Source organism: Ambystoma mexicanum, chromosome 13 (assembly GCF_040938575.1).
Source record: "Ambystoma mexicanum isolate Mex_15411 chromosome 13, UKY_AmexF1_1, whole genome shotgun sequence".
NCBI lineage: Eukaryota > Metazoa > Chordata > Amphibia > Caudata > Ambystomatidae > Ambystoma > Ambystoma mexicanum.
The window spans coordinates 576,925,089-576,948,054 of NC_090938.1; the positions used below are offsets into that span (position 1 = coordinate 576,925,089).

The following is a 22,966-nucleotide window of genomic DNA, read 5'->3' on the forward strand; positions in this document are numbered from 1 at the left end:
AATTCGTCAGTTGTAAACGAGAATTAGGTTTTACTGCCAAAATGTGGAGAAAAATACTCTTCCCTCAAATGTCTCTCTGGATCCCTGACAGTAAACCACATTCCCAAAGCAGCACTAACACTAATTAGTTTGGGATTTGCCTCTGCCTCTGATTTGCAGAGGATCTCGGGTTAATACCAGGCAAGTAACCATCTTACATCGCAAAGTCTATCATGAGATTAGGGGATGGGCGGCATCTGCTCCGCCACCATCTGTGGGGAGTCTTGAGGTGGACGGCGAGGCGCACCGCACCAAGTGCAGCCGCACAGTTCTGAGCACCCTGGCGGGCGCCCAGCTACTGCCCATCAAGTGCCGGTCTGCTGGATAGGAGGTAAGAGGACCCTTCTCCATACCTTGCTGCCCCAGCCCCACTACTCCTGAAATATCACCTCCCTAAAGAGCTGATATCTCTTATTGTGGCGCGAGCTGATATGACATAGGGTCTTACAAGCAGTTGAACCAGAGGTTTGAGTGTTCCAACACCAGCAACGCTCCATGCCAGAATGTCCTTGCTAATGTGTGTTTTAGTGGGTATATCCTCTAGTTGCCAAGAAAAAAAGGCACACATGAGACTATTTTCCTAAATGATTAGATAAAAGCGATTTATATTTCACCGAGTATTTTGAGAGTTTCAACGGGAGAAAAAGTATGGGGAATGGCTTTTAGTGGGAAACACATATCGTTGATTTTAGCAACTATTTGATTGTTACTTGCAATTGATATTTTACCGAGTATAAGGGGAGTAAATAGGACACTGGGTGACTCAATTAACTGCGAATATTGTTTGTTTTAGGAAATTGATTGCATGACATTTTTGGTTTTAAGGTATGACATTTTATAATTGTATTGTAAGGTTTAATTGTCTCAACCCTATAAATAAATAAAACATAAATTAGACTATTTTTGATCTTGTATTATTTGATGGGGATTATATATACATATATTTATTTGAGTTATGTTATGCCAAGGGGCTTTTATACTCTGCCAAATCACTAGCCTAGTAGTATCAAAGCAGGTGGCTTGTCTGGAAGTTGGCAAATGGTGCCCCTACCTGGGGTACCCGGACCTTAGCCTATGGAGGAAGGAGGAGTAGGGGGCAGGTAGAGGATGGATAAGCGAATGCATGAGCAAACATGGCGGCAATGTAGCAGGGAGGAATGTTTGTGGAGGCTTGAGTGCGCGTTGCTCCATCGAGATGGACCATAGGTCCGGATTGCAGATGGAGGATATAGACTCAATATGATTGGCGTTATTCACAAAATGCGAGTCAGCTTCACGGCTCAATGGAGAGAGATCACGCATAATGCTTGACACAGTGACATTATGTAGCCCAGGGGCCTGCAACCTGAGGCTCGTCAGATGTTTTCGACTACGACTCCCATGATTCCACACCATTGACTATGCTGGCTGGGGGCTGACGGAGTTGTAGTCCAAACATCTAGAAAGGCAAAGGTGATGTAGCCTTTTTGGCACCGTACTGTACTCTGCAATGCTGTATGCATACATAAATACAAAATACCGACTGGGCTTTCCTGTGGGTTTGTAGATGGTTCGCAGTAGAGTTCTGTAGTGTTTCTACATGAACTCTATAAGTGAAGAGAAGAGAAGTTCTCTGAGATTTCTGGGCAAGCAATCAGGAATGCCCAGGATACCTGACGGCTTAAATCCCAGAAGACTGGTCCCATTTTTGCGAGTTCTGCTTAAACGGTTTCAGGCAGTTCCATATAGAAAGATTAGGACACTCCTAGACCCCCACTCATCCACGCCACCAGATGCAGGATGATTTGGTGTGCACCCCTGCACTCACAGGACCCTTCCTTCTGGGACACTCTCACACAAAGACCTAAAACACAGCTCTCCAGATGTGTGTGACTACCCCGCCCATGATAACTCTCCCTCGACTGTGATGGTTAGGGCTGATGGGAGTTGTAGTACAAAACGTCTGGAGAGCCAGAGGCCGAAGTCCCGTGAGATTATCCTGATTTTCCTTAAATTCCGGAGAGCCCTCGAAACACATCTCTGCTGCAGTTTATGGGCACAGTGAGCTCGGACCCCTGGCTTTCCACGTCCACATTCTGCTGGTCAAGCTTCTAGCCCTGGGCATCACTTCCAGCCACCTATGGCAAGTTCTAGATTGGACGGAATGTGGTTTGCATAGATATCCCCGAATATCTCCACTGTCCACTACAGGTCTGCCTCCTGTGGCCCCCCAGGATCCGTTACCCTTGATTATGCTGGGTAGGGATGATGGGGGTTGTAGTTCAAAATATCTGCAGCGCCAATGGTTGCAAACCATGCAAAGCCTTTCCTTCCTTTGAGAAATTGGAGCGTGTCTCCCTCTCTTTTCTGACTTCGGAAAGGACGGAACCTCTTTTTCCTTTATGACACCCACTTTTTCCCTTAGTGTCACAAACAGCTTTCTCTCCTTCCATTGTAGCTTAAAAACAGGCCGTTTGCCGCTGTTTTCCAAAACTCCTAGCACCAAGAAACCTTTACGGCTGCACGCAGAGCTTTAAAAATGGGCTAAAAATACAAATCAACACCCTAATTTAACAGATATTGTGTGGGGTTCCCCTCCCCTCCATTACACCCCCCAACCTGGCGCGGAAGCTACTCTTTTGGAATTTCCAAACATACCCTGGGTATTATTTTAAGTGCCTCTCACTCTCTCAAGGCGCTGTACAACACCTGAAACGTGGTCTGTATAAATTCAATTAAGAAAATACACAGCACCATAAATCTGTGCTATGATTCCTACAGGGGAGTTTTATAACAGTCTTATAAGAGTTCCTAGTGGAAACTATTAATACGAATAACTTCTTTCTATGTGTCTTGTAAGAATACTAACATAGATGTATCTATCCTGCAGTTCATCTATGGAGTTCCTAGTCTTCCTTTAGGAAACCCATAGAATGTAAATCGGGGGCACAGTACACATTGGACAAGGATTCGGTGCTTTGAAACGACTACGATGGTGATTCAGCGCAGAACACAATACGAGTAACATAACATCACGCAGAAACATCCCTCGGGGTGGGGCTAGCACGATAATAGGGGAAGGGTATGAAGCCTACTATGTGTTTCCTATTCCCCCAAATGCTTTCATTTCTGCCTTTCACAATCCTACTGGCATGCATTAGGCCACCACTAATGCCCACTTGCCTACACTGGAAAGCTGAACATAGGGATTTTAAGGCTGGGAAAGAAGGACAGGGTACAACCAGTGGTGGCCAGGTAGGTAGTGAAACTTAACGACATAAAGTAGGGCTGGGGCCGTGTCATTCACATGCGACTGACTTCCCTGTTGAGAAAATCCAGTTTACCAATAGTCAACTTAGTTCGACCAGATCCTGTCTGCAATCATTGGCTCTCAGGATGCAGTCGACTAAAACTCTCGCCTCCCATAGCCAGCATAGTCAATATTGAAGGATCATGGGAGCCATAGTTCAAAACATCTAGTGTAGTTATTGTGTGCGTGCTGCTTTTCCACAAAGGGAGCCTACATACCGAGGTGGGCTGCACGGGCAACAAGGATGGGGTCAGCCACCTCACACATCTGTGTGAAGTCTGATAATGCAAAATTTGAATAGAAATGCTCATGCTTTGCATGCGATTGGCCAAGCCATGGGCACATTGCGCCTACCTATAGAGGCTACTAAATATGGCCTTTCACCAAGCCCAGTGGGCCTTGCCTTCATTGGGCATTGCTTGCCCAGCGGGAACTGTGCCCATTTCTGTACTCCATGCAACAGCCATAGTTTGTGCATTAGTGTCCTGCCCCCTTACGCCCACCCCTGCTATCATTGGGGGACAATCGTTGCTCCCAGGTTGTCAATTGTTGTTAATTACTGCCCCTCAGTTTTGCAAACCCCTGTCCAAGTATGAGAAGCCTGGAGGCACTAGGTTTCACTCTATGCTTGTCAGGGAATGTGTGAATTTGGAAAAACCATACACCTGGGTACACAAACAGATCTCCTGGGTTTGCAAAGTTCGCAGCAAAATGTAACTTTTTCCCCAAAGAAGAGATACATTCCAACCCTCTGGGGCTTGCCCTCTTCCTCCCTGGTGTACGGGCACGCCGTAAAGAACTGCAGCGTGCCCTGCCGGATCGCAAACCGCATGCAGGTACCCAGCAATCAGGTCTCTGCCTTCCCATTTGAGGTTGCGTTTCCACAAATTCAATGAAAATGTAGCACTGTGTCATGGACCCACCTTTCTCTTTTTCTGAACAAGGAAAGGATGTGATTTGGAAAGCTGGCAATTTCCTATCCAAGTTTTGGGTCAACCCATCCAAGGGTTTTCATACTACATTCTGGTAAAACTCCTCTTGGGGAATTTCTCTCTATGTTAACATAACAGGTGTATAGAGTACTCGTTCACCCCCAGACGGACATCTTGGCACTATTGACAGCTAACCGGTGTTTGATGTTACCCAAGTAATGGCACTCATGTTATCGACCTCCAGTAGACTTGCCAGGATTCGAACCTGTGACCATGAGGTCAAACACAAGCCCCTGTAATGGATGCCTTAGGCAACTGAGCCACAGCCCCAGCTGACACACAACCCACCACCCCCTATAACTTTGTCCCCCATTCACAGAATTTCACAACACGATCCCCAAAAAATCAGAGTGAGAGGTATGGTTGTTCTGGAAAGTTTTGCGCCGTTTTATACACAAAATCCAATGTTAGAAGCCTCGTAAAACCCCCCTCTTCCACCCTAAGCATAACTGCAGAGGTGGTTTGGCCTGCATATAATCGTGCACACCGGAAAAGGGAAGATATATGTGTGAGAATGAGTTCCGGAGGCGGGGAGTAGGTCATTACTTGCGTTTTACAGGACCACCTTACTTTAATGCTGCAGCCAACGCGGGAACGCCTCATTGCTGAGTTTCTCTTTTCCATGCAGGAAGCCATGGCTCAGGACCTCACCGAGAAGGAACTCCTGAAGATGGAGGTGGAGCAGCTGCGGAAGGAAGTGAAGACGGAGAGAGCACCGGTAGGTACACAGTCACTCCATTTCCACATCCCCTGCCCCATGTGAAGCCTGTTGGATTGCTGCCTGCTTTTAGACAGAATCGTGCATAGTGCTTAAAAAAAAAGTCTGAACAGTATTAAGGTCCGAAGTGCCAGAGACCAGGAACAGCCCCTAACTTAGAAATTCGGCGCCAGGAGCTGAATGGTGCGCAATGCACACATTGCAGCGTGTTTAAAATATCATTTCCCTCTTCCGAGCGTCAGACTTATTCTCAGACTGACCGCCCGGAAGTTGCACTTCCCTACAGATGCTTTTTGTGATTCCAGACTGTGTAGTAGAACCTAGTCCTAATGATTAGTTGGTACATGATGAGTCACGGTCTTTATGGGCCACCATAGCTCCTAAGAAATGTATATTAGCTCAGGGATGTACAAGGCACTGCACCTGCTCCTCACCTGACCATCAACCTCTGTGTTCCTTGTTACAGAGCTCATTTGCTGCCAAAATGTAATGTAAGGCACGAATGAGTCAGACTTCTCTAGAAATAGAAGGGCTTCTGCATTTTTAGGCACGGGATGTTGTCACTTTTGGCTTAATGCACAAAAAACCCAGACTCGTTTAAAAGTGGAAAAGGTCGCTTTAATGTGACAGGCCAAAGCTTACAATCAAACGCTTAACTGGCTCCATGGCCTAACAAACTAAAGGAATATTTTAACCACCACTTAAATAAATTAAACATTTTCATTTTCCCCCCAACAATTAAATAATTAAATAACCTAATTCCTCCCTAATGATCCCTTGGATCCTACCGTCTCCTTGCCCCTTTTCCAGGCGTCCCGCTTTCTCCCAGGGGCCATGCCCCTCCAGGCTCAATACCTGTTCCCCCGGGGTGACCTGCTTGTGCAAACAGCGCCACCCCATCCTTTCCCGTGTCATTCCCCCATTGTGCTTCCCTCCCCCCACATCAAAAGGGGCCATGCCCCCGGCGCCCCGACCCACTCCAACACCCTTCAAACTCCCCTCTACACCAAACTCCCCCTTCCTATGACCTGCAGCCAGCCTGACCTGCCACATCAGCAACATATATTACACACAACTTTCCCAATGCCCTGACCTGTCACACAAAACCACCAACCCTACCTTCCTAACAGACCCCAAAACTCATGAACCCGCCATGCCATCTAAAAAACCCCTGCATCATCCCATGAACAATGGATCCCACCATATTACATACCCAGACACTACCCTAACGAAAATGAAAAGGGTGGGAGGGCGGGACAATCCTCAAGTCCTAACTGTCGCCTGCCTCCCGAACCTTCCCTGAGCCCTTAAATACCCCCCCCAGGAGGCGCTCTGCCCCACGGCCACTCGCTGGCCATGTGCATCGCCAAAAATCTCCCCGGGGGGAAACGCTTCGCGTTCCCCCCGGGGCCCCCCTTTTGGCTTAATGCACAAAAAACCCAGACTCGTTTAAAAGTGGAAAAGGTCGCTTTAATGTGACAGGCCAAAGCTTACAATCAAACGCTTAACTGGCTCCATGGCCTAACAAACTAAAGGAATATTTTAACCACCACTTAAATAAATTAAACATTTTCATTTTCCCCCCAACAATTAAATAATTAAATAACCTAATTCCTCCCTAATGATCCCTTGGATCCTACCGTCTCCTTGCCCCTTTTCCAGGCGTCCCGCTTTCTCCCAGGGGCCATGCCCCTCCAGGCTCAATACCTGTTCCCCCGGGGTGACCTGCTTGTGCAAACAGCGCCACCCCATCCTTTCCCGTGTCATTCCCCCATTGTGCTTCCCTCCCCCCACATCAAAAGGGGCCATGCCCCCGGCACCAGAAAAACCCTCCCCCGAGGAGTTCTTTCTGCCCCACCCCCCCCCCAAACTTTTCTACCTCAAACTTTTTACCCAGTCTCCCAGCCCAGAAACTAAGAAGAGCCACCCGTATTCCTCACCAGGTCATTCTCCCCTGCATGCAAAATCACCACCTCTGTAACCCCAAGCGTTCCCTCAACCCTGCCAATATAGGAAGCAGCTGATCCCCCCGCAGGCCCCCCAACCCGTGCCGTCTCACCCCCACTTCCTTGTAACTGCACCCCTGTTACCTTCCAAACCCCTTTTCCCCACTTCCTTCCCAACCCACTTAACAATTCAATGGCCAACAAATCAAAACTTGCGCCAACTCCCCTTCCTTTCGCGCAGCATCTGAAAAAGAAAATATAAAATCACTGACAAGTCAAAAATATTTCAACAACAGTTGGCCCACCAAGTCCTAACCACCTTTTCAACAACCCCATTATCAAACTCCCTGCCGTACCCCTTATATTTCCCAGACCTCCAACGTCCCAATCTTTTCACCTTGTCTTCTGAAAAAACCCAGCCTGGTACCCACAGATGCTGCGCCCATCCTAAATAATGAGTCCCGAAATCCTCTTCCTTTTCTCCCACTGCCACCAACTCCTTCCGCGATACCCCTAACACCTGGAACTGGGCATAAGACCTTGCTCCCACGACCCAGCCGAAAACACGAGCCCCTTCCCTTCTTATCCGTCTTAGACCTTTTAATCTTGATGTCTAAACCTTCTTCTGTAATTTGAACATCTTCCCACTACAGTCCCACTACCCCCCCTTTTCCCCCGACCAACTCAAAAAACCCTGAAAGCCCCCAAACAATAACCACGTAAAACAAGTCGCAGACAGCTCCCCTACAAACAATAACTATTTGTTCCACTTGTTGTGCCCAGTTTATTCCTTTACCTTCCTGCATTGTCCCCCCCTGCACCGGGGGCCCACGTGCACCCCCGTCCATGCAGGCCCTTTAGTTTATTCCTCCTCTCGCCATTGCACCAAGGGGCCCAAACCTGCACCCCCGTCCATGCAGTCCCTTCCCTATAACTCTTCAAGCTCCTCGCATCCATTACCACCTTTTTTTTTTTTTTTTTTTTCTTTCCCCGCCTGCACCAGGAGCCCTAATGCACCCCCGTCCATGCAGGCCCCTTTTCTGCCTTACTCCTCTCCACCGCTGCACCAGGAGCCAAACCTGCGCCCCCGTCCATGCAGTTCCTTCCATATCCCCATCTTCAAGCTACTTGCGTCCATTACCACCTGTTTCCCACCTGCACCAGGGGGCCTAGTGCACCCCCGTCCATGCAGGCCCCCTTTTTTTTTTTTTTTTTTTTTTTACTCCTCTCCACCGCTGCACCAGGGGCCAAACCTGCGCCCCCGTCCATGCAGACCATTCCACATAAATTCCTCTTCCGGCACCTCGCTTCTCTGTTCCACTTTTTTTTTTTTTCTTTATAGCTGCACCAGGGGCCCTAGTGCACCCCCGTCCATGCAGACCCAAATCCTCACTTCCCCCTGCTGCACCAGAGGCGCTCCCGCACCTCCGTCCATGCAGCCTGAAGCCTACTCACCTTGTCGTGCGGCAAGCGTGAGAGCTTCACCCCCGTCGTCCATGCCCTCCAAACGACAGCTACCTCCCCTTAACAATTACCACCGTTACATCCCCCTGCGGCCCTCCCCTACCTACGCGTCTTCCTCCTCACCCTTCTTCTGCCCCCCTTTCAGTTGCCCCCAACCATCTTTCATCAAACCTTGTGCCCCCCCCCCTACTTTACCTTAAACTGAGCCCGACCTACCAGCACACCCCAATTTACCTGGTATGCGGTCCTTCCCCCCCACTTCCTTGCCCCGCTCCTCGCCCTGACCCACTGTCCTCTGCCTGAAAACACTCTGTAACCGGATGCCGACCCGCACACCTGCTGCACTCGTGTTTAAATTTGCACATCCACCTCGTGCAGCCATCTTTATTGAACGCCCAACATGCAGTTGAGGGCTGTCCTCCGCCTCCTCCCCCCACCCCCTCATGGGCGGGGCGACCAAGAAAGGGCCGGTAAGGCACAGGCAGCCCACTCGCTGTGTGCAATGTCGGGGCTGGCCTCGTTGGGGCCATCCATTGCAGCCAAAGATCCATATCTATCTCCCCCCAGACCGCCTGACTGTCCTCCGCCATTCTCGCTCTAAATTCCTCATCATACCTTACCCAAGCAAAGCCCCCAAAGCTCGTGAAAGCCTTCCTTACTACATCCATGTATTTAAGCAGGGCCACACAACGCTCCGGGAATTTTTCGCAATACACGCTGGCATAAATGATAAACGCCGACGTCCAATTTTCAATGGTCACCGGGACCCTCGGGCGTGAAGCCAGCTCTCTCTCTTCCTCCTTAGACCCCTCTTTCGCTCTCACCTCCCTATGCAGCAACTTGAAGACATCCACAAATTCTCCTCCCTGTATCTTCTCCCTGGTCGCTGCCATCAAATGTGCCCCCAATGGTTTTGTTATCCCCATGTATGGCAATTTCTTCTCCTTTCCCTTTACCTCCACCTCTTTATCTTTTCCCGCCTGCACCTCGAGCCCCAATGGCTCCACCACTTTGTCCGTTTGGACCTCCACTGAGCAAATGTTCTTTCCAACCCCTTCGGCTCCAAAAGCCTGCACCCCTACTTCCTTCATCACACCTTGTAGACCACCCCGGTCATCCCCCAACCCCCTATTTGTGACCCCTCTCTGCCATGCAGATGACCATTCCCTTTCCCTCTCACCTCTTTCCACGCCTGCCATCTGCGGCCTGGCCTCCACACCGGTGCTCCTCCTCTCCATTCTTAGAGGGCTCCTGCTGCGGGGACAAAACATGTCATCACAATCGCCCAGCCAATAATTTCCTCGACCCGCTTCGCCCCGACCCCCTTGTACTTCCCTTTCCCCGTCCCACCTTGAACTTCTTCTCTCCTTCGCCCTTTCCATTTCCGTCCTGTAATCCTCACGTTCCCATTGCCCCCCGTATTCCTCCCAACCAACTTCATCACCCCTTAAATACCATTGAGGATGCGGGCTCCTGCCCGAGATGATTTGCTGATCTTCCTCCGAGCCCGGGGCGTCCGCCCCGCCACCCCTCTGACGTCTTCTCGGCGGGGCTGTGGGAACCTCTGCCTGGTCCTCTTCTCTTGGGCGAGGCGTTCCGACCTCCACCCTGACGTCCTCGTTGCTAGGGGCTGTGCTGTGCCCTCTAGGCTCTCCTTGCACTAACCGAGGAGGGGCCGTACCGAAACCCTCACCCTCCACCTGCACAGCGGGGGCTGCGCAGCGCCCTCCGCCCCCACTCCTCCTATCCGGGGGGGCCGTTCCGCGCCCCACCCTGCCCTCCTCAATTGACGGGGACCTCTCCCTCCTTCTCCCACCTGCGCTCTTCTGCAGGTATTTTCCCCCTCTTCCTCTCTGCCCTGCCACACCCACCTGCCCTCCACCCCTGCCCCCACTGTTGTTCCCTCGGTTTCTACCCTCTCGAGAACTCCCCTCTACCCTGGAGCTATCATACCCTTCCTCCCTTTCTGGCTGACCCCCTGAACTCATTAAACCCCCATCTGCCCTCCTGTCTATCTCCCTCCTCATCTTCCTACCCCTAGATTCCCAAATCTCCCCTTTTCCTGCCGTAGGGGTGCAAGCCACCACCGCCGCCAATGCACCGTCTGCCGCCGCTCTGCGCTGCGGCCGGCCCCCACCGCTCCCTTCCTCTCCCGTAACTTCCCCTACCGCAGTTTCCACTTGGGCTTTAGTGGCCCTGCTAATGATTTCCAGGGCCTTCTTCAAGGCCCCGGCATCCACCAGCCCCTTCTTGCTCGCCCCCCGGCCTGTCATTGTGCACACTAAAATGTGTGTGCCCAGCAGAATCACCCTTTCAAAGATTTTCCCTAAATACCCAGAAATATGCCCCCTAAAATTGCACTAATTACTCTATGCCCCCGAGCCGGGACCTACCCGTGGACTAGCACCCTTGGCCCTGAGAACCCTCACAACCCTCACCCTAACTTAACCGCCCCCCAGAACCACAAAACACACCTAGTGTGCTACCCTGTAAAATAACCTCCCTAATACTGCCAATTCATAAAAGGAAAAAATTTTCCCAAAATAAACTTCCCAAATTAGCTTTTTTTTTTTTTTTTTACTATCAGCTTCCTTAATGATAAATTGCAAAATATAAAATTAATATAAAATTTTTTTTTTTTTTTTTTTTTTTTTTAAACCTAAATAACTAAAATGTCCTCTTCAACCCCCCCCCCCCCCCTCTCTACCCTGGACACGAAACCCACGAGAGCCCTCCCCACCACTGTAGCCAAGCACTTAGTGCTCCCTGACCGGCAGAGAACACTGCCCCCTGGCGGTGACACACCAACACCGCACTCCCTCTACACGCGAGGGACACGGCCCCTTTAAGAACCTTGCCCAACCCTCTTACTGTACGAGCGCTGCTACGCAGCACCAACGCTCGTCAAAAAAGGCGACGAAAGTTCCCCCGCGGAGCCGCGGCAAAGCCGCTGGATCTCCGCCCCCACCCCCAGGCCCCAAACGCACAGCGGGCCCGAGCACGGGAGACACTTCCCACACAAAACCAGCCACACACCGCGGAGCCCCCACGCCCCCCGCTCACGGGATACCCTCGGCGTGAAAAAGGAAACCTGAAGACCCGGTAAGACGCGAGGGGTGTCTTATATACGGCACCCCTCCTACACACGCTAAACAAACGAAATGAAATTATTATTATTATTAATTTTTTTTTCTTTTTTTTTTTTTTTTTAAGACCTACCCGCCCTCCTCCTCTACTATTCCCCCACCTCACCTGCACTACACTCGTCACCTAGGCCCCGGAACCACAGGGAAGGCTCGGGAGCAGGCAACAGGACCTGACAATCCTCAAGTCCTAACTGTCGCCTGCCTCCCGAACCTTCCCTGAGCCCTTAAATACCCCCCCCAGGAGGCGCTCTGCCCACGGCCACTCGCTGGCCATGTGCATCGCCAAAAATCTCCCCGGGGGGAAACGCTTCGCGTTCCCCCCGGGGCCCCCCTTCCTCTACTTAGACATGAACTTAGGTTCTGTTGTGGGTGAGTTGAATTATCTACTTCGGGTGAGAGGATAAGCTGCCTGAAAAGAACAGAGTAATAGCAGAACTCTGGCAGATGGGGAGTAACGTCTGTATTAAGGTGGGAAGTGACAGGAGGCAGGTGGAGGGGGGAGTTGCTGGAAGGATGAGAAAAGTTGAAATATATTGCAGTGAGGAGAGTGGGGAGTAAAGAGAGAAATGTAAATGGTTGACGCTAGCAGGGGCGCCGAGTACACGGGTGCTCTGGGGCCCGGGCACCCACTGGCAGAATGAAGTCAAGGCTGAGCACCCCCCCACGGGCCGGAGAAAAGAGACGCAGTTTGGATGGGCCTTTGTTCCATCCATACTGTGTGTCTCCCTGGCCTAGGTAAAAGCTGCGAACATTACCTCCACGTCCACTCTTCCTCGTCCCAGTACTTACTTCATGAGGCACCTGCCTCCGACACAGGACCTTCTTCTATTTCTTTAAATCTCTATAACTCCTCCCCCACATCCATGTAACTCAGTTTTAATTTTTCCTGCCTCCGGCAGGTTGGACTTTTTCTTCCCGGTGCGGGGCACCAGGGAGCACCGATTGCTGGCCCCCTGGGGGGGGCTGTGTGGCGGGGCCCTCGGCTCCCTCAGGTGCGGCGCTGCTCCTGGGCCCCCTGCGGGGCTTGGGGTCACAGTTGAGCTGGATTGCCTCGCTCGGTTCTTTGCTGGGCTCCGGACCGCAGCGTGAGCATTGTGTCCCGGGTCCTGCACGGCCCCGGGAAGGTAAGGAGAGGGGAGGACTGGGCTTGATGTTTTTCCCCTCTCCTCCTGTTTTGGCCGTCTTGATTCGACTTGGCAGTATGGGCTAGCCTTCCCTTTTGTTGTGAGGCCTCTCTGCTTCTTGTCGTGGGGTGACAGTGGCAGAGAGTCTTTGGGAGTGCGGGGGCTCTGTTCTGTCGCAGGCATGTCACATACCACCTGCTCCTCGGACACACGGCCCAGGATGCACCGGATGTTGGCTGCATTATCTGGGGGAAGGTAAGGAGAGGGGAGGACTGTGCTTGATATTTTTCCCCTCTCCTGCTGGTATGGCCATCTTGACTCCTTCAACATGCCGTTTCCCTCGTGCCTTGTGTGCACATCTTTATTGGAAATGATGGCAAGCACTTGGCAGTATGGGCTAAGCCTTCCCTTTTGTTGTGAGGCCTCTCTGCTTCTTGTCGTGGGGTGACTATGACAGAGTATTTGAAACTGCGGGGGCTCTGTTCTGTCGCAGGCATGTCACATACCACCCGCTCCTCAGAGACACACGGCCCAGGATGCACCGGATGTTAGCTGCATTATCTGGGGGAAGGTAAGGAGAGGGGAGGACTGTGCTTGATGTTTTCCCCTCTCTTGCTGGTATGGCCATCGTGACTCCTTCGAAAGGCCGTTACCTCGTGCTCTGTGTACACATCTTTATTGGAAATGATGGCAAGCACTTGGCAGTATGGGCTAGCCTTCCCTTTTTGTTGTGAGGCCTCTCTGCTTCTTGTCGTGGGGTGTCTGTGACAGAGTATTTGAAAGTGTGGGGGCTCTGTACTGTCACAGGCATGTCACATACCACGCGCTCCTCAGACACACACAGCCCAGGATGCACCGGATGTTGGCTGCATTCCTTGCGTGCTGTCTGTGAATACGGCGCAGATTTGGACACGTCTGCAAGCGGCCGGAAGGGTACCGGCCTGGCATAGTCTACACTTCGGGTTCGAGTATCAGCGGTGTTGACTCGGTCCTTCAACCTTCCTAGACCGACGCATTGGAACGATCTAGAGCATGGGGCTTCCAGCTACTGGATACAGGGCTCAAGCCACCTCTCAGTCATGTGGCGTGTTAGTGGTGTGTTTGGGTCTGTGCTAGCTATGGACGCAGACTCCTTGTCCTGTCCTCTTCCTCTGGTGCAAGTGCAGTGACTGGCGGGTTTCCCTGGCTCCTCGTCTCTATCTTCTCGGAGGTGTATGGGACTGGTGGGGTTCGGCTTCCTGGGTAATGGGCTCCTTCTGGAGGGGGTATCAGTTGCCGTTCCTGTCTCCTCCTGTCCAGGTTTGCATGGTTAGGACTTTGGTACCCAGCTCACGGTCCAAGTAGTTGGCCATGGGATCCGTTCTCTCCGAACGGTTGTTGTGGGTTACCGTCTTGCCCGTTCCTCTCCCTGTTCAGGGTCATGTTTTCTACTTGCGGGTGTTCCTGGTCCCTATGCCTTCTAGGATGTGTCACCTGCTTATGGGTCTCAAGACCCTGCACTGCTTGTCCGGATGTCTGGGGAGAGCGTACTCTGGATGTTGTGCAGGGGGGGCGCTTGCTGACTGTTCTGGGCTGGGTTCTCAGAAGGCAGTATGTCTCGGCTCGCCTGTTGCTGAAGTTACGGGGCACGTGGCGTCTTGCATGTTTTCCAGTTCCTTGAGCCCGTCTTCGGTTACGTCTCCTGGTGTCTTATACTCTCTCCCACTGGCTCCCGACATCTCAGCTTTCGTAGTTTTGTTTTCAGTGTCCCCAGCGCTGCGAGTGTCCCTGCTATGGTGGCGGGGGGTTTCAGGTCTACAGGCTGAGGTGTGCTTGGTCCTTCCTCCTGTGGCCTCTCCTACTACCAACACCAGCAGAAAGGGTCTACATTGGGGGTCCTCTCAGCTCAAGGGTTGTGAGATCTGGGGAGAGCCGGCGACCATCCAATTGGCAAGAGTTGTGCCATTGTCCAAGCTCTGGTGTACTTCAAGGAGTTGCTGGACGGTCGGCGGTTTTTGGTCCGATCGGACAATACGACGGCCTTGGCATATGTCAACTGCAATAGGGGTTCCGGCCACTCCTTGAATGCTCTGGCAGCGCTGATAGGCACCTGGGAGGACTCTCATCTGGTGTCTCTGGTGGCCTCACGTATCAGAAGGGTGGACAATGTTCAAGCGGATCTTCTCAGACGCCGGTTTTCACTCCTCTGCGGAACTGGTCCTGTTGGCCCAGGTCTTTGCGGTGACCTGTGTCTGATTAGGGTCCCTGGTTCTAGACCTGTTTGCATCCCCGGCCTCAGCAGAAGTTCCCCTCTTCTGCTCTAGGTTTCAGGCTGAGGGGATTGGGGGATGGACGCCCTCTCTGTACAGTGGCCTTGGGGTTTTCCTTTATGCCTTTCCGCCTATTCCCCTTCTGCTCCGGGTGGTTTGACGCATCAGAGTGTCCAGGGTGACTGTGTTGTTGTTAGCTCCGTTCTGGTCCGGCCGGAGTTGGCTCCCCTCTCTGTTGGAGCTTCGGTCCTAGGAACCTTGGCTGGTTCCGAGGTGGCCGTGTCCCCTTCAAGGGGATCTGCGGTTGGAATTCCACCAGATGCAATGGGCGGTGTGGCTATTGCTCAGTCTAGGTTGATATCTCAGGGGTTCTCAGATCCTGTAGTTGGGTCCAAATGGATGCTCTTAGACCCTCCACTCTGAAGGTGTTAGGCAGACTCTGGGGCCATTTCCGAGACTGGTATGGGCGGTCTGGGATCCCTCCCCTGCGTTCTGGCCTCTGCTATCCTTCAGTTCCTCCAGGAGGGGTTTTGACAGGGGCCTGGCAGTTTTTCCAGGCTTCGCTCTCAGTGGGCCTCCATGAAATTACTTTTGGGGGACTCTGACGGTCACTTGGATGGGGAGGTGTTGGTGGGGAAATTGATCCAGGGTTTTTCTTCTTCCCGTCCTTGTGCTGATAAAGGGCTTTCCTCTTGGGATCTCCCTCTTGTATTACGGTTCCTTCACGGGCCTCCTTTTGAGCCCATTTCCGAGGGTAATATCAAACATCTTACACTGAAATCTGCTTTTCTTATTGCCCTCACTTCTGCCCGTAGGCTTGGGGAGATTGGGGCTCTCTTATGTCACGCTCCTTTCCTGAGGGTGCTGCCAGACTCGGTGGTGCCGGGGTGTGGTCCGATGTTTCTCCCTTCAGTTGTCTCTCGGTTTTCACACCTCTCAGGGTCTGGTTCTCCCTGACTTCTTTCATGATCCAAGAACGCCTGAGGAGGTGGCTCGGCTTAACATTGATGTCCGACGGGACGCGTTGGAGTATTTGGCTTGGTTTGCTTTTTCCACCAATCTGATAGTCTTCTGATTGCTTGTGGTCCGGCTGGGGCTGGGCATAACGCATCTGTGGTTTCCATTTTCCGGTGGTTCCGGTTTGTGATCTCTAGGGCCTATGTGGCTTCTGGCCTGCCTGTGCCTGCGCACAATCAGGGGCAGTCTGCCAGGGGTTTGGCGGCTTCCTGGGCCGATGCAAGGAGGGTTTTTCTCTGCAAGAGATTTGTATGGCTGCCGCCTTGGCTGGTCTAGGCATTTTCATCAACCGCTATGGGTTGAGTTTCTCCCACTCGGGGGTTGGTTCCTTCGTGGTTGGAGTTTTGTCTGTGGGGATGTGATTTAAGAGTTATTGTGGGTGTGTTTTGCTGCACTGTTTTTGGCTCTGTGTCTCATTGGGACCTTTTCCCCGTTGCTGCTTTGGTATACCTCATGAAGTAAGTACTGGGACGAGGAAGAGTGGACGTGGAGGTAATGCTCTGATTACTTACCGGTAATCTTCATTACTCCTAGTCATACTCTTCCTCGTCACAGTACTGACGACCCTCCTCACCCTCCCTCCGGGGAAGGTCCCATGCTCCGGCTTGGTAATATGAAACTGAGTTACATGGATGTGGGGGAGGAGTTATAGAGATTTAAAGAAATAGAAGAAGGTCCTGTGTCGGAGGCAGGTGCCTCATGAAGTAAGTACTGTGACAAGGAAGAGTAGGACTAGGAGTAATGAAGATTACCGGTAAGTAATCAGAGCATTTCCAAGTAAGCCCTTGCCTCTAGGCCTCATATTGATGGATGGTCCTGGAGAGGAGGGCTTAGGGGCCACCGGAAGCTTCTGTTATTTTGCTTCCGGTGCGCCCGTGTTAAAGGCAGGAGCAGCATGCACACGGGACACAATGCCACCAGCAGAAGCAGAGAGCAGCATGTACGGAAAGCGGCAGTAGGTACTTTTTTTTTCTTTTACAGGTTTGCCCTCTTTTTCCTTATCTCCGCTACTTTTCATTCTCCCCCCGACCGCCGTTATTTTATTTACCCAACACCCCCTTTCCCTTCCCCCGCTTCTACATCTTTGCCTCCATTTCTAAAAATCGTTTTGGGTTGGGTGTACTTCTACATGTGTGCACGGATGTAGAGGTACACCCAACCCAAAACGATTTTAAAAATGCAGGCCCAGATGCAGAGCAGGAGGGGTGCACAGATGTAGAGGTAAAATCGTTTTGGGTTGGGTGTATTTGTACATCTGTGCACCCCTCTTCTACAAGGTCCTTCTGGTACAGCAATACGGTATAAAAACCTGCCACAGCTTCAGGTGGGCATTTAGACCACCTGTGGGGTGATCGTCATTCTGCGGTATGCAGGGTATGATGTAGATTAGGACAAAGCACTGCTGTCCTTTTAATCAATAAACTTCTTTACTTCTTGTTTTCCCTTGAATTGGGAACGTTTTTTGGTGTTGGTGGTGGTATTCCACCTTGCAGCTGTACCTTCTGTTTAGCAAGCATTTTGTTCTCCCATCCTAGTTGCGTTGCTCTGCCTTTTTAGGGCTTCTACACCCTGGATGATTATAGAGGGCCGGAGTAGGGGCATTGATGGCTTACTGGAATGCAACTGGAAGGCTTAAACCTCCTTCTTACTTGACTTTAGTATATGCAGTACATTCTAGCCAATGTTTCCATTGTTCTGCGCCCCCCAAAACCCTGTGCACCAAGTTGGCAACTACGTGCAAATGCGGTCATAACTGTCAGTGATGCCACATCCTATATTTGGGCACGCCCAGGGGAAATTCATAAATCGGACCCCCTGGACGCTAGCAGGAAGTGAGTAGACCAGAGGTGTTGCTAGGTCTGGAAAAGATCTGGGGCTATGCTAATATCGGGACTGTCAGGACTGGGGGCTAGCTGGCCGTTTGGCTATAGCCCCTGAGCTTCTATCTGGGGCTACAACCAAAAGACCCAGGGCTATAGCACCCCCAGCCCCTCCCTAGTAACGCCTCTGGTGTAGACAGAAGACAAAGAGTCTAAGGAGGGACATTAACAGGAAGAGAGTGAATGGTGGAGTGCAGCATGGAGAGTCTGTAAGGCTGACAGCAACTAGGAGTGTGTAGAGGATGGCCAGTAACATCAAGTGTGTGATGGGTGAGGAGCAACAAGAAGCGTGTGAAGGGCATAGAGTAACATGAAGTGCCCAAAGGGTGAAAAGCAACTAGAACCGTGTAGAAGATGGCAAGAAACGCCAAGTGTGTGAAGGGTGAGGAGCAACCAGAAACTTGTGAAGGGGCGAGAGTAACATGAAGCACCCCAAAGGTGAAAAGCAACTAGAAGCGTGTAGAGGGTGGCAAGTAACGTCAAGTGTGTGAGGGGTTAGGAGCAACTAGAAGCGTGTGAAGGGCAGAGAGTAACATGAAGTGCCCAAAGGGTGCGGGCAGCCAGTGAGGAGTGAGGAGGATGACCAATAACATCAAGTTTGTGAAGGGTGAGGAGCAACAAGAAGCGTGTGAAGAGTGGAGTGTATCGTGAAGAGTCCAAAGAGTGAATAGCAACCAGAAGCATATGGAGTTCAGAAAGTAACATGAAGTACCCGATTTATAGAAAAGTGTGCAGAGATCTCACAAGTGCGCACTCTGAGAAGGACTCTGCGTGAGCCGCTCGCTTAAATTAATCTGCCTGCTCCACATATTCATGGAATTGTTTCCACAAAGTAACCATATACGCAAGTCGTGGCCGCAATGCCCCGACACGCCCCCACGCAAAGCTAAAACAGCCAGAATAGCTACATTTGCATGCTCCCCGGGAGCAAATACATGCACCCTTCAAAGAGTGCATGGGGTCCCCCACAAGCAGGCCTGCATCTCTGAGACCCTGCGCAGGGTCCGCCGTTACTGTTACCGGCACCCCGACAACATGCGTACCATTTATGGTAACTCAGATAAAACTTGGAAAATCTGTCTGCAAACCGTTCCTGCACCCTGCTACACTGCGTATGTGCACTCCTAAAACAGATCGTAACCCCAGCTGCGTACACACACCTCTATATCCGACACCCGATCTTACCTCTGTGCAGTGAATCCTATGTGCAAGTGTATGTACGCCTGCCTTCAGGTGGCGGATAGTATGAGGGCTTTGCATGGCCATTTTCCCACCAAGAGGTTGCACGCTCGGATTCATGAATGCATGTCGTTCCACGCAATAGTGGGTGTGCGATGGACTGCCTGCGGGCCGTCCTTAGTAATGTCTACATTTTCCCTTGTTCTTCCTCATTTTCTGAATTCCGCCCCCTACCCTATCCTCTGCGCAAGCCACACCCACGCTCTGCGTGGTGTCTCGCGCAAGTCTCTCAGCCTCTCACAGTGACGTGCCGAGTCTGTGCGAAGTCCCTGCAAAGTACTAAAAAGCATTACAAAGTCAATTCCATGAATCGACAAACAGGATTTCGCATGGAGTTTAGCGCTCAAAGTCCCTATTTACGGTGCAGATATTTACATGAATCCGGCCCGAAGAGTCCAATTGGGTGGGCAGCAACTAGAAGAGTGGAAGTGTGGCCAGTAACACAAGGTGCATGAAAGGTGTAGATTAACATAACAAGTCCAAAGAGCAGGATCCAAATAGCAATGTGTGGAGGATGGCAATTATCATGAAGTGTCTGAAGGGTGAGGAGAAGCTGTAAAAGTCTGGATGATGGACAGTAGAAGGAAGTGTGTAGACTACCGAAAAGACTCTAAAGAGGGTTCAGGAACAGGAAGTGAGTGAATCAACAATAAGCATGTGAATGGTAGAGAATAATACAAAAAGGCAAAGGGTGGCCAGTAAATGGAAGAGTGAGGAGGATGGCTACTAACAAGAAGTGTATGAAGGGTGTGGAGTAGAAGCAGTGTGTAAGGTTAGTGAGTAATAGGAAGGGCGCAAAGGGTAAAGCATACAGATGGAATGCAGCATATTGAAAGTAACAGAAAGCTTATATGCAGGACACACAGCTACAGAGTGGGCGGGAGGAATATCAAATGACTCAAAGAGAAAGAGAAAAGGGAAATCCTGAAAGGTGGAGAGTGATAGGGTTTGTGTCAAGATGAATCTAAAGAACCGAGTGGAGCAACAATACATATAGGAGTATGGACTGCGTGGTTCTGTGAGGTGATGAGTAACATGAAGAGTATGCAAGGTGGATATAAAGAGGAACCTGAACAGAATACAAGAGCATTTTAACAGCTGGAGATCATGGTAACAAGGATTGTCTGTAGGAGAGTATCTGGGGTACTTTTAGGATTGCAGGTGAATGGTGGAGAGAATAGGAAAAGTGTAAAGATAAGCTAGAAGGGGGCCAAGTAATAGACCAATCAGAGAGTTAGCTAGCGATGAGCAAGCTCATAGGGTTTATGGGATCAATAAGGCTCTGAAAGGTGGCGCTATGAAGGAGGATAATACAGAGGATAACAGGGAGGATATGAAAGGATGAGAGGAACAGACATCAGCCAGGGTTGGATTTAAAAGCTGTCAAGTACCAAGAAGCGCCTAAACCCGGAGAGGAACAGCACCATCTGCAGGGCCTAGAACAACTGCAAAGTGTGTAGAAACCTTAAAAGAAGGTTTTCAAGAGTGAAGAGTTTAAGGTAGGGCATGATATAAGAATAATCTGTGGGGTTGAGAGTGCAAATATATCCATGAATTGTGGCAAGTACCACATGTTTCTGAAGATTGAATATGAACAGTGAAGATGGATGGGACACGTTTGAAAGTTAGGCCAAAAGTTGGCGAGTAATGGGAACAGTCAGAAAGGTGAAGAGGAAGCAGGACCTGGCGCAGCACCAAGGTCCTGGCGGGATGAAATAAGCAGGACAGGTAACTGGAAAAGTCCAAAGAGTACGAGGCGGCCAGCAGGGTCTAAATGAGAGGTACGGTTAGCTTTAGGCAGGGGTTCCATAAGTCCTCTGGCAAGGCCTTGTAAAGACCAATCATTAGAGCTTGATACAAAGGGGGGTGTGCCCTGATGTCTGTAGTTCTGGGGTCTACTTTTTGAATGCAGTAGGCCTACATTTATTCTGTCATGTCACATACATGCAAATACATTCTGAATGTAGTAAATGTCATGAAATTTGAGAGTGCAGACAAAAATAGATAAAGAGGGTACAGCTTTTATTTTATTTCGCTGTTGAAGCATTTCTTAGTTATGCATTTTTTTGATTTTTTGAAAAAGTCCAATACATTAAGGATAGTTTGTTCTTAGTATTCAGAAGTCCTTAATGTGACTGAATTGGCAACTGAATTCAATTTATACAAAGCTGAAACAAAGTAGTGCTTTAAGATCAATGTGTAACCACCACCTATAGTGACAAGTGATAATACAAATACAAAATACAACCAAACAGAAAGCAGTAAATGATGTAACAATTGGTTGTATGTAGCCAGGCTGGAGGGTGACCTAACACGTAGTCAATCATTAGAGCTTGGCAGGGTTTCCCTTGTTCAAGGCAATTCCAACTCTCGCAGTGGGTAACTGTGGCAGAATAATCTGCCTTCACCAGTGGTCGAAGTGTAGGAAAAGAAGTAGTGGAACTATGTTCCATGCTGGCCTCCACCCACTCGCCACAAACCCCATCATCACGTCCCCTCTCACACACAATGCACACCACCAAACACTTGCACCTGCTGTTTAAGGAAACGTTCAGTGCAGTGCACTGAAAGTGCAAGTTTCAACTTCTTCCTACACTTTTATTTAAAATGAAACCATTCCGGAACGGTTTCTTTTTAAAATAAAAGTATAGGAACAGTAAAAGCTAATTTAAAAAAGTAGAGGAGCACCGCTGCCGACAGCTCCTGCCCACTTCGACCACTGGCCTTCACCCTTAGAAAGGGAGAGGACTGCTTACAAAGTACAGCTTACACACACATGAACCCACAACAAAGGACGTCCACAAAGTATATCACAGAACTTACACTTTGTGAGTAAAGTTATGAATCAAGAAATAGCTACAAACACATTTAAGTACGTAAAAAATATAAAAGAGTTGTATAAAACAGCAGTGCATGCCTATAAATGATGTATTCAAGTCAGGTTTATGGGTAAATATATTTTGTAGATGCTTAAGGGCAGTTTAGAAAAGGTTGTCCATAGAAACGAACGTGACAAAGATAATAGGTTACACCCGCTTAGAGGTAAAAGGTGAGTACAAGTTAATACATTGGGGGCGGGGGCAAAGGAGTTGCTGAAGAGGTAACCTTAAGGATGATGACAAAGAAGAACCCTACAACAAAGGAGACCCAAACCCAGGTTCAACAGCCAGGCGCATTTCAACAGGAGCCTGTAGAGTTGGTGGAAGCCCAGAAGGAGCTGAAGCCACTATTGGCGTGCCCTGTGGAACGACTTCAGACTCAGCCCCCCACACATATATCTGATCCAGCAGCAGACCGGAAGTCAGAAAGCCCTCAGGATGTGGACCAGTGTCATGGATTCTCCGCGGAGGACTGGGTCTCTGGAGGATGGACTGCACCCCTACAAACAGACATAACCACACTTCTGAAAGCAGGGGTATGGTGAAAAGGTGCTCTCCCAGGCTGCAAGGAAAGAAGAAAAGGGATGAATCACGGGTTAACGTACCTCCACACTCCCTAGTCGCCTTCTTCCTTGTTCTACCTTAGAGATGCTAGAGAAGAGCACAAGACCTACTTGACCACACACTCCACCAGGATTGCCCGAGACTAGAGCCTAGTTGACCCACCCCGTCCATTCACCAGGAATAACCAATGGGTCCTATGGACCCCAAAAGAAACAAAGGGCCAGATTCTCAAAACGTATTTTGCCGCAAGTGAAGGGATGCACTAGCGGGGGGTAAAAGAGGCTTTATATTGCTGTTTTAGTCATTTCACAGAGACGGGTCCTTTAACGCCCTGTCTCAGTGAAATGCACTCCCAGCAACCACTTGGTTGCTGGAGCTGGTCCGACATTAGTGTCAGAAGTGCACTTCCAACACTAATGT

General features: G+C 50.3%; 1 protein-coding gene across 1 annotated transcript in view; it reads left to right on the forward strand.

Annotated features, from left to right (window-relative positions):
* Nucleotides 1-216: 216 nt before the first annotated feature.
* Nucleotides 217-22,966, forward strand: part of GNGT2 (G protein subunit gamma transducin 2) — a 40,291-nt gene continuing 17,541 nt past the window's right edge. Inside the window, exons 1-2 of the mRNA XM_069634401.1 lie at nt 217-370; nt 4,949-5,038. Coding sequence (XP_069490502.1) covers nt 4,955-5,038 — 84 coding nt within the window. The 5' untranslated portion in view covers nt 217-370; nt 4,949-4,954. The remainder of the gene's footprint in view (nt 371-4,948; nt 5,039-22,966) is intronic.